Source organism: Hemiscyllium ocellatum, chromosome 13, assembly GCF_020745735.1.
Source record: "Hemiscyllium ocellatum isolate sHemOce1 chromosome 13, sHemOce1.pat.X.cur, whole genome shotgun sequence".
Lineage (NCBI taxonomy): Eukaryota > Metazoa > Chordata > Chondrichthyes > Orectolobiformes > Hemiscylliidae > Hemiscyllium > Hemiscyllium ocellatum.
The window spans coordinates 35,427,290-35,439,576 of NC_083413.1; the positions used below are offsets into that span (position 1 = coordinate 35,427,290).

At 51.6% G+C, this 12,287-nt stretch overlaps 1 protein-coding gene across 1 annotated transcript in view; it reads left to right on the top strand.

Moving 5' to 3' along the window:
• The first annotated feature begins 769 nt into the window (after positions 1-769).
• atp11b (ATPase phospholipid transporting 11B) overlaps positions 770-12,287 on the top strand; it is a 173,773-nt gene continuing 162,255 nt past the window's right edge. Inside the window, exon 1 of the mRNA XM_060834740.1 lies at positions 770-1,376. Within this exon, the coding sequence (XP_060690723.1) occupies positions 1,350-1,376 (27 nt within the window). The 5' untranslated portion in view covers positions 770-1,349. The remainder of the gene's footprint in view (positions 1,377-12,287) is intronic.

The window sequence follows — 12,287 nt, forward strand, 5'->3', positions numbered from 1 at the left end:
TTATGAAACTTGAAAGGGTTCATTAAAGATTTACAAGGATGTTGTCTTGGAGGATTTGAGCTATAGGGAGAGGCTGAATAGGCTGGGGCTGTTTTCACTGAAGCGTCATAGGCTGAGAGGTGGCCTTATGGTGGTTTATAAATTCATGAGGGGCATGGATAGGGTAAATAGACAAAGTCTTTTCCCTGGGGTTGGAGAGTCCAGAACTAGAGGACATCAGTTTAGGGTGACAGGGAAAAATTTAAAAGGATCTCAAGGGCAACATTTTCACACAGAGGATGGTGTGTGTATAGAATGAGGTGCTAGAAGTGGTGGAGGCTGATACAATTACAACATTTAAAAAGCATCCGGACGGATATATGAATAGGAAAGGTTTAGAGGGATATGGGCCAAGTGATGGCAAGTCGGACTAGATTTGGTTGGGATATCTGGTCGGTGTGGATGAGTTGGATCGAATGGTCTGTTTCCATGCTGTACACCTCTACGACTATTTGCAGTGATTTGTCTCTCTTTTAGTTAACTCTATGCCATCTTTAAGATACTCCTTAAAACCTACCTCTTGGACCTAGCTTTTTGTTATCGTTATCTGAGTCCTTTATCTCACCTTGGGGAAATTGTTTTCAAAGGTCTCGAAGACGCTTATGTAAATGTAAGGTTTGTTAGGTATCCGTTTCCATGACAAAGATCACCCCTCCCCCACCCACAAAAAGACAACCCTAGGCGGAAGTGAGATAACATCTTGACAATGTTACTTCCGGTACCGTGTGAGCTAATGATGTGGATGATGCCGGCCCGGGACCTAGCTACTACCGACTGACTCCCGAGGCCCAGGACCGAGCTACTACTGACTGACGACCGAGGCCCGGGACCGAGCTACTACCGACTAACTCCCGGGGACCGAGGCCCTGGACCGAGCTACTACCGACTGACTTCCGAGGCCCAGGACCGAGCTACTGCCGACTGACTCCCGGGGACCGAGGCCCAGGACCGAGCTACTGCCGACTGACTCCCGGGGACCGAGGCCCGGGACCGAGCTACTGCCGACTGACTCCCGGGGACCGAGGCCCGGGACCGAGCTACTGCCGACTGACTCCCGGGGACCGAGGCCCGGGACCGAGCTACTGCCGACTGACTCCCGGGGACCGAGGCCCGGGACCGAGCTACTGCCGACTGACTCCCGGGGACCGAGGCCCGGGACCGAGCTACTGCCGACTGACTCCCGGGAACTGAGCCCGGCGTTAAATCCTCGCCGGGTCCCGGGGACCGAGCGGGGTGGACATTATCAGCCCAGAGAGAAAGAAAGAGAGAGAGCTGCACTTTAGTCGAGGTGGCAGCCTTACCGGAGCGCCATGATCCGCTGGATACGGCAGCAGCTGGTAAGTCGGATGCCGCTTGTGGAGGGTTTATCTGCGGACGCTGTGTGTGTGTGTGTAGCCGGGTCGTGGGCCCGAGAGTTGGTAGAAACAAGCTGCTTGACAGCTGGCGGCTGGGACTGGAATGGCTTCATGTTAGATTTTGCTGTTCCTGGTTTTGAATTCTTGGTGATGGATTTTGTTTTTACCCCCAAAAAAACGTTTTATAACTAGGGAAGGAAATATATCTCTACCTACTCAGTCTGAAGTTTCAGGGACTTGATGAAGGCTTCCACTCTGACAGCTTAACTGTCAGCACCAGTTCCTTGGTCCGAAACTGAGATTTTAAAAAAATAAATTAGCGGGGAAAAGGAGCCTTTCACGGAGCTATTGGTTAGGTTTCAGAAGTTTTTTTTGGTGTCTTAAATATCAGTTGGTAAACTGTTGTAATCCTTCTTTTTGTGGTTTGTCACTCAGCACTACATAACTGCTGTCATTTCAATTCGGCACTGAAATATACCAAAACCGCGCCCAGCAGAGGTGGAATGATCGTGCACGTAATCTTAAGTGATTCACTCATGGATAAACTTTAATCGAAATGTCAGCTGTAACTTTACAAGTAGGAGGATCTTGCATCTTTTCATGAAGTCCAAAATAAACTTCCCAACCAATTACTTTTAAAGGCATGTCAATATACAAAACACATCGCGATGATGAACTAAACAGCATAAGCCATTCGGCCCGTCGATTAGATTCAACTATTCCATTAGATCATTACAGTTTTTATATTTACTTTGTCTTTATTTGCCTAACTTTGTTTAATGTCATTACCATTTTCCCCTAAGTTTTAAAATTATTAATTGACCAAACTCAACAGTTTGTTTTAAGGGGAATTATACACTACAACTATCCTTTGTGCTTCCTGACATCATCCCTAAATAAACATTTTAAGTTTATTTTAAGATCTTGCTTTTCTGTTCTGGATTCCTGCTGCAAATGTGTTGCTGGTCAAAGCACAGCAGGCCAGGCAGCATCTCAGGAATAGAGAATTCGACGTTTCGAGCATAAGCCCTTCATCAGGAATAAGAGAGAGAGAGCCAAGCCGGCTGAGATAAAAGGTAGGGAGGAGGGACTAGGGGGAGGGGCGATGGAGGTGGGATAGGTGGAAGGAGGTCAAGGTGAGGGTGATAGGCCGGAGTGGGGTGGGGGCGGAGAGGTCAGGAAGAGGATTGCAGGTTAGGAGGGCGGTGCTGAGTTGAGGGAACCGACTGAGACAAGGTGGGGGGAGGGGAAATGAGGAAGCTGGAGAAATCTGAATTCATACCTTGTGGTTGGAGGGTTCCCAGGCGGAAGATGAGGCGCTCCTCCTCCAGCCGTCGTGTAGTTGTGTTCTGCCGGTGGAGGAGTCCAAGGACCTGCATGTCCTCGGTGGAGTGGGAGGGGGAGTTAAAGTGTTGAGCCACGGGGTGATTGGGTTGGTTGGTTCGGGCGGCCCAGAGGTGTTCTCTGAAGCGTTCCGCAAGTAAGCGGCCTGTCTCACCAATATAGAGGAGGCCACATCGGGTGCAGCGGATGCAATAGATGATGTGTGTGGAGGTACAGGTGAACTTGTGGCGGATATGGAAGGATCCCTTGGGGCCTTGGAGGGAAGTGAGTGTGGAGGTGTGGGCGCAAGTTTTACATTTCCTGCGGTTGCAGGGGAAGGTGCCGGGGGTGGAGGTTGGGTTGGTGGGGGGTGTGGATCTGACAAGGGAGTCACGAAGGGAGTGGTCCTTGCGGAACGCTGATAGGGGAGGGGAGGGAAATATATCCTTGGTGGTGGGGTCCGTTTGGAGGTGGCGGAAATGGCGGCGGATAATACGTTGTATGCGCAGGTTGGTGGGGTGGTAGGTGAGAACCAGTGGGGTTCTGTCTTGGTGGCGGTTGGAGGAGCGGGGCTCAAGGGCGGAGGAGCGGGAAGTGGAGGAGATGCGGTGGAGGGCATCGTCGATCACGTCTGGGGGGAATCTGCGGTCCTTGAAGAAGGAGGCCATCTGGGTTGTGCGGTGTTGGAATTGGTCCTCCTGGGAGCAGATGCGGCGGAGACGAAGGAATTGGGAATATGGGATGGCGTTTTTACAGGGGGCAGGGTGGGAGGAGGTGTAGTCCAGGTAGCTGTGGGAGTCAGTCGGTTTATAATAGATGTCTGTGTTGAGTCGGTCGCCCGAGATAGAAATGGAAAGGTCTAGGAAGGGGAGGGAGGAGTCTGAGACAGTCCAGGTGAATTTCAGGTCGGGATGGAAGGTGTTGGTAAAGTTGATGAACTGTTCAACCTCCTCGTGGGAGCACGAGGCAGCGCCGATACAGTCATCGATGTAGCGGAGGAAAAGGTGGGGGGTGGTGCCAGTGTAGTTGCGGAAGATGGACTGTTCCACATATCCTACGAAGAGGCAGGCATAGCTGGGGCCCATGCGGGTGCCCATGGCAACTCCTTTAGTTTGGAGGAAGTGGGAGGATTGAAAAGAGAAGTTATTCAGGGTGAGGACCAGTTCAGTCAGTCGAAGGAGGGTGTCAGTGGAAGGGTACTGGTTAGTGCGGCGGGAAAGGAAGAAGCGGAGGGCTTTGAGTCCTTCGTGATGGGGGATGGAGGTGTACAGGGACTGGATGTCCATAGTGAAAATAAGGCATTGGGGACCGGGGAAGCGAAAATCCTGGAGGAGGTGGAGGGCGTGGGTGGTGTCCCGAACGTAGGTGGGGAGTTCTTGGACTAAAGGGGACAGGACCGTGTCGAGGTATTGGGAGATGAGTTCGGTGGGGCAGGAGCAGGCTGAGACAATGGGTCGGCCGGGGCAGGCAGGTTTGTGGATTTTGGGCAGGAGGTAGAAACGGGCGGTGCGGGGTTGTGGGACTATGAGGTTGGAGGCGGTGGATGGGAGATCCCCTGAGGTGATGAGGTCCTGGATGGTCTGGGAGATGATGGTTTGGTGGTGGGAGGTGGGGTCGTGGTCAAGGGGGCGATAAGAGGAGGCGTCCGCGAGCTGGCGTTTGGCTTCAGCGGTGTACAGGTCAGTGCGCCAAACTACCACCGCGCCTCCCTTGTCTGCGGGTTTGATGGTGAGGTTGGGATTGGAGCGGAGGGAGTGGAGGGCTGCACGTTCTGAGGGTGAGAGGTTGGAGTGGGTGAGAGGGGTGGACAGGTTGAGTCGGTTGATGTCACGGCGGCAGTTGGCTATAAAGAGGTCGAGGGCGGGTAGGAGGCCTGCACGGGGTGTCCAGGTGGATGGGGTGTGTTGGAGGCGGGAGAAGGGGTCGTCAGAGGGTGGGCGGGAGTCTTGGTTGTGAAAGTAGGCACGGAGGCGAAGGCGGCGGAAGAATTGTTCAATATCTCGCCGCGTGTTGAACTCATTAATCCGAGGGCGTAGGGGAACGAAGGTGAGGCCCCTGCTGAGGACTGATCTTTCATCCTCAGAGAGGGGGAGATCTGGAGGGATGGTGAAAATCCGGCAAGGCTGGGAGCTAGGACCTGCCCCCAGCTCCAGCTCCAGCTCCAGTCCCACACCAGGTCCTAGCTCCCAGCCTTGCCGGATTTTCACCATCCCTCCAGATCTCCCCCTCTCTGAGGATGAAAGATCAGTCCTCAGCAGGGGCCTCACCTTCGTTCCCCTACGCCCTCGGATTAATGAGTTCAACACGCGGCGAGATATTGAACAATTCTTCCGCCGCCTTCGCCTCCGTGCCTACTTTCACAACCAAGACTCCCGCCCACCCTCTGACGACCCCTTCTCCCGCCTCCAACACACCCCATCCACCTGGACACCCCGTGCAGGCCTCCTACCCGCCCTCGACCTCTTTATAGCCAACTGCCGCCGTGACATCAACCGACTCAACCTGTCCACCCCTCTCACCCACTCCAACCTCTCACCCTCAGAACGTGCAGCCCTCCACTCCCTCCGCTCCAATCCCAACCTCACCATCAAACCCGCAGACAAGGGAGGCGCGGTGGTAGTTTGGCGCACTGACCTGTACACCGCTGAAGCCAAACGCCAGCTCGCGGACGCCTCCTCTTATCGCCCCCTTGACCACGACCCCACCTCCCACCACCAAACCATCATCTCCCAGACCATCCAGGACCTCATCACCTCAGGGGATCTCCCATCCACCGCCTCCAACCTCATAGTCCCACAACCCCGCACCGCCCGTTTCTACCTCCTGCCCAAAATCCACAAACCTGCCTGCCCCGGCCGACCCATTGTCTCAGCCTGCTCCTGCCCCACCGAACTCATCTCCCAATACCTCGACACGGTCCTGTCCCCTTTAGTCCAAGAACTCCCCACCTACGTTCGGGACACCACCCACGCCCTCCACCTCCTCCAGGATTTTCGCTTCCCCGGTCCCCAATGCCTTATTTTCACTATGGACATCCAGTCCCTGTACACCTCCATCCCCCATCACGAAGGACTCAAAGCCCTCCGCTTCTTCCTTTCCCGCCGCACTAACCAGTACCCTTCCACTGACACCCTCCTTCGACTGACTGAACTGGTCCTCACCCTGAATAACTTCTCTTTTCAATCCTCCCACTTCCTCCAAACTAAAGGAGTTGCCATGGGCACCCGCATGGGCCCCAGCTATGCCTGCCTCTTCGTAGGATATGTGGAACAGTCCATCTTCCGCAACTACACTGGCACCACCCCCCACCTTTTCCTCCGCTACATCGATGACTGTATCGGCGCTGCCTCGTGCTCCCACGAGGAGGTTGAACAGTTCATCAACTTTACCAACACCTTCCATCCCGACCTGAAATTCACCTGGACTGTCTCAGACTCCTCCCTCCCCTTCCTAGACCTTTCCATTTCTATCTCGGGCGACCGACTCAACACAGACATCTATTATAAACCGACTGACTCCCACAGCTACCTGGACTACACCTCCTCCCACCCTGCCCCCTGTAAAAACGCCATCCCATATTCCCAATTCCTTCGTCTCTGCCGCATCTGCTCCCAGGAGGACCAATTCCAACACCGCACAACCCAGATGGCCTCCTTCTTCAAGGACCGCAGATTCCCCCCAGACGTGATCGACGATGCCCTCCACCGCATCTCCTCCACTTCCCGCTCCTCCGCCCTTGAGCCCCGCTCCTCCAACCGCCACCAAGACAGAACCCCACTGGTTCTCACCTACCACCCCACCAACCTGCGCATACAACGTATTATCCGCCGCCATTTCCGCCACCTCCAAACGGACCCCACCACCAAGGATATATTTCCCTCCCCTCCCCTATCAGCGTTCCGCAAGGACCACTCCCTTCGTGACTCCCTTGTCAGATCCACACCCCCCACCAACCCAACCTCCACCCCCGGCACCTTCCCCTGCAACCGCAGGAAATGTAAAACTTGCGCCCACACCTCCACACTCACTTCCCTCCAAGGCCCCAAGGGATCCTTCCATATCCGCCACAAGTTCACCTGTACCTCCACACACATCATCTATTGCATCCGCTGCACCCGATGTGGCCTCCTCTATATTGGTGAGACAGGCCGCTTACTTGCGGAACGCTTCAGAGAACACCTCTGGGCCGCCCGAACCAACCAACCCAATCACCCCGTGGCTCAACACTTTAACTCCCCCTCCCACTCCACCGAGGACATGCAGGTCCTTGGACTCCTCCACCGGCAGAACACAACTACACGACGGCTGGAGGAGGAGCGCCTCATCTTCCGCCTGGGAACCCTCCAACCACAAGGTATGAATTCAGATTTCTCCAGCTTCCTCATTTCCCCTCCCCCCACCTTGTCTCAGTCGGTTCCCTCAACTCAGCACCGCCCTCCTAACCTGCAATCCTCTTCCTGACCTCTCCGCCCCCACCCCACTCCGGCCTATCACCCTCACCTTGACCTCCTTCCACCTATCCCACCTCCATCGCCCCTCCCCCTAGTCCCTCCTCCCTACCTTTTATCTCAGCCGGCTTGGCTCTCTCTCTCTTATTCCTGATGAAGGGCTTATGCTCGAAACGTCGAATTCTCTATTCCTGAGATGCTGCCTGGCCTGCTGTGCTTTGACCAGCAACACATTTGCAGCTGTGATCTCCAGCATCTGCAGACCTCATTTTTTACTGTTCTGGATTCCTACCAAAGGCTTGGTTAATTCTCTTGTCCTCATTAAACTTTTAAACATCTTAAACATTTTTGATCATCCATAAATTCCCCAAATTTAAAGAAATACAGTCATAGCTGTGCTCATAATTTATTAAGTTTAAAAATCTCACAACACCAGGTTATAGTCCAACAGGTTTAATTGAAAGCACACTAGCTTTCAGAGCGACACTCCTTCAGGTGATTGTGGAGGGCTCGAGCCCTCCACTGTCACCTGATGAAGGAGCATCGCTCCAAAAGCTAGTGTGCTTCCAATTAAACCTGTTGGGCTATAACCTGGTGTTGTGTGATTTTTAACTTTGTACGCCCCAGTCCAACACCGGCAACTCCAACTCATAATTTATCTGTTTTAACCCAGATATCGTTCTTGTTAATGTGATAAATGATGAATAAAACAAATATACTGTGGATGCTGGAAACCTGAAACAAAGTGCTGGCAAAAGTCAGGTCTGGCAGCACCTGTGTAGAGAGAAATAATTAACATTCAGTTCAGTATAGCAATTTTTCCAGAATTGAAAATGATTGATTATTTATTTATACCATTATCTGAACTATGGGTTATTCAGGATAGCTCTTCAAAGAAAAGTGAAGTTACACCATTTCGATAGGCTGGTAGAATCTTGCATTTAACAACAGTTCAAAAATCAGTACTACTGATCATGTAGTATGGCTTCACTATACCACCAAAGCAACAACCTTTAATTGTGTTCATTTGGCTGGAGTGGGACTCGACTCCTCCATGACCTAAGTTAAAATCCTAGTACTACTAAGTTTGATATTTTCTGTGATAATATACTGTGAACTTTAGTCTTTCAGAAATATGTTGTTAGTACAATACACAATATTTAGTAATACTTGCAGGAAAATTAAACTCCTTTTGCGCCTACCAAGGAGCTCCACAATATCATAATAGACAATAGGTGCAGGAGTAGGCCATTCTGCTCTTTGAGCCTGCAGCGCCATTCAGTATGATCATGGCTGATCAACCTTAATCAGTATCCTTATCTCCATAACCCTTGATTCCAGTATCCTTGAAATCAACAAAAATGCACAGCAATAAAGGAGGACATATTAGGATGCTTGGTTAAAGAAGCAGTTTACAAAATGAGTCAAAATGGCATAAAAATTGAGAAGGAATTTGTGCTGAAGAGTGTTAATGGCTGAAGATGCAATCGATCGTCGTGGCATTAAGGAAGATTATAAAGGGATGGTGCAATCTACTGAGCTAAAAGGGGATTTAAGTGTACAGATGCAGTTCTTAAACTCAGTGCATTGGTAGATAGGCTGATTATAAGTCAGCATGCAGGAGTCTGATGACTGAGTGGAAGTTTTGTGTGGCTTAGGAATTGAGCAGTCAACTTTGTGTGGCTCACACTTTTAAAGTAACAAATGGTCAATCTGTTTTAATGAGGTGGAGGTGCTGATTTTGGACTGGGGCAGACAACGTTAAAAAACACACACCAGGTTGTAATCCAACAGATTTATTTGGAAGTCCAAGCTTTCAGAGCGCTGTTCTTTCAGCAAGTAGTAGACTGTTGCACAAGTGAGGATGGAAATGAGTGATGTTATGGGTGTCCTCTTCATTATGGAGAGAATTTTGGATTGACCGATTATAGTGAATGACGTTAAATTGTGAAGCAAGAACAAGGCTTTAGAGAATCTGACAAACCACATGACAAGCAATGAAAAGAGGGGTCGGTAAAGTGTGGTGCTGGAAAAACCACAGCAGGTGGTACAGCATCAGAGGAGCAGGGGAGTTGATGTTTCAGGTCAGAACCTTTCATCAGGATTGGGGGAGAGGGAAGGGACCTGAGAAAGCAATGAAAAGATCAGATGATACAGTAGTTAACTATAACAGGATGTTATCTCTGTGCTTGTGGAGTCTGACCTCAGTGTTGAGCAAGAAATGTTATCAGTTTAACAATAGCCCAAGGCTAAACTTAGATCAAGATTGGGTAGTCTATTTGCCATGATATACGATTAAATATTCAAAATACAGGAGATAAATTTATATTCTTTCAAAGATTTCGTGACAAGATTCAACATCTCTGGATAGGTGGTTGGAGAGTATCCTCAGGGACAGGATTTACATGTGTTTAGAAAGGCATTGACTGTATGGAAAATAGTGTCCCATTAAGTTGATTGAAATTTTTGAAGAAGTGACAAAAGGTTGATGAAGGCAGAATTGTAAATGTTGTCAAATGCAACGTTCTGTATGGTAGATTGGTTAGATCACACAATCTAGGGCAAGCTAGCCATTTGGATACAAGATTGGCTTGACAGTCGGAGGCAGAAGGTGAGTGGAAGGTTGTTTTTGGACTGGAGGCCTGTAACCAGTGGTGTGCTGAAAGGATCGGTGCTGGGTCCATTGCTTTTTGTCGTTTTATATAAATGATTTGAATGTGAATATGAGGAATGATTAGTAAGTATGCAGATGACCTCAAAATAGGTGGTGTAGTGTACAGTGAAGAAGGTTGTGAGTACTACAGTACCTTGTAAAGATGGGCTGAGGATGGCAGATGGACTTTAATTTTGATGTCAGGCTTTGCATTTGGTAAGGCAAATCAGGGCAGGACTCATACTTAACGGTAGGGTCCTGTGTAGTGTCCGAGGAGAAAGTGAGGTCTGCAGATGCTGGAGATCAGAGCTGAAAATGTGTTGCTGGAAAAGCGCAGCAGGTCAGGCAGCATCCAAGGAACAGGAAATTCGACGTTTCAGGCATAAGCCCTTCATCAGGAATGAGGAAAGTGTCCAGCAGGCCAAGATAAAAGGTAGGGAGGAGGGACTTGGGGGAGGGGTGATGGAGATGTGATAGGTGGAAGGAGGTCAAGGTGAGGTGATAGGCCAGAGTGGGGTGGGGGCGGAGAGGTCAGGAAGAAGATTGCAAGTTAGGAAGGCGGTGCTGAGTTCGAGGGATTCGACTGAGACAAGGTGGCGGGAGGGGAGATGAGGAAACTGGAGAAATCTGAGTTCATCCTTTGTGGTTGGAGGGTTCCCAGGCAGAAGATGAGGCGCTCTTCTTCCAACCGTCGTGTTGTTATGGTCTGGCGATGGAGGAGTCCAAGGACCTGCATGTCCTTGGTGGAGTGGGAGGGGGAGTTGAAGTGTTGAGCCACGGGGTGGTTGGGTTGGTTGGTCCGGATGTCCCAGAAGTGTTCTCTGAAACGTTCCGCAAGTAGGAGGCCTGTCTCCCCAATATAGAGGAGGCCACATTGGGTGCAGCGGATGCAATAGATGATGTGTGTGGAGGTGCAGGTGAATTTGTCGGATATGGAAGGATCCCTTGGGGTCTTGGAGAGAAGTAAGGGAGGAGGTGTGGGCGCAAGTTTTGCATTTCTTGCGGTTGCAGGGGAAGGTGCCGGGAGTGGAGGTTGGGTTGGTGGGGGGTGTGGACCTGACGAGGGAGTCACGGAGGGAGTGGTCTTTTCGGAACGCTGATAGGGGAGGGGAGGGAAATATATCCCTGATGGTGGGGTCCGTTTGGAGGTGGCGGGAATGATGGCGGATGATGCACTATATATGGAGGTTGGTGGGGTGGTAGGTGTGAACCAGTGGGGTTCTGTCCTGGTGGCGGTTGGAGGGGCGGGGCTCAAGGGCGGAGGAGGGCATCGTCGATCACGTCTGGGGGGAATCTGCAGTCCTTGAAGAAGGAGGCCATCCACTGCCTCCAACCTCATAGTCCCACAACCCCGCATCGCCCGTTTCTATCTCCTGCCCAAAATCCACAAACCTGACTGCCCCGGCCGACCCATTGTCTCAGCCTGCTCCTGCCCCACCGAACTCATCTCTGCATACCTCGACACGGTCCTGTTCCCCTTAGTCCAAGAACTCCCCACCTACGTTCGGGACACCACCCACGCCCTCCACCTCCTCCATGATTTTCGCTTCCCCAGTCCCCAACACCTTATCTTCACGATGGACATCCAGTCCCTGTACACCTCCATCCCCCATCACGAAGGACTCAAAGCCCTCCGCTTCTTCCTTTCCCGCCGACCCAACCGGTACCCTTCCACTGACACCCTCCTTCGACTGACTGAACTGGTCCTCACCCTGAACAACTTCTCTTTCCAATCCTCCCACTTCCTCCAAACCAAAAGAGTTGCCATGGGCACCCGCATGAGCCCCAGCTATGCCTGCCTCTTTGTAGGATATGCGGAACAGTCCATCTTCTGCAGCTGCAGCGGCACCACCCCCCACCTTTTCCTCCGCTACACCGATGACTGTATCGGCGCTGCCTCATGCTCCCACGAGGAGGTTGAACAGTTCATCCACTTTACCAACACCTTCCACCCCGACCTCAAATTCACCTGGACCGTCTGACTCCTCCCTCCCCTTCCTAGACCTTTCCATTTCTATCTCGGGCGACCGAATCAACACGGACATCTACTATAAACCGACTGACTCCCACAGCTACCTAGACTACACCTCCTCCCACCCTGCCCCCTGTAAAAACGCCATCCCGTATTCCCAATTCCTTCGTCTCTGCCACATCTGCTCCCAGGAGGACCAGTTCCAATACTGTACAGCCCAAACGGACCCCACCACCAGGGATATATTTCCCTCCCCTCCCCCATCAGCGTTCCGAAAAGACCACTCCCCCTGTGACTCCCTCGTCAGGTCCACACCCCCCACCAAACCAACCTCCACTCCCGGCACCTTCCCCTGCAACCGTAAGAAATGCAAAACTTCCACCCACACCACCTCCCTTACTTCTCTCCAAGGCCCCAAGGGATCCTTCCATATCCGACACACATTCACCTGCACCTCCACACACATCATCTATTGCATCCGCTGCACCCAATGTGGC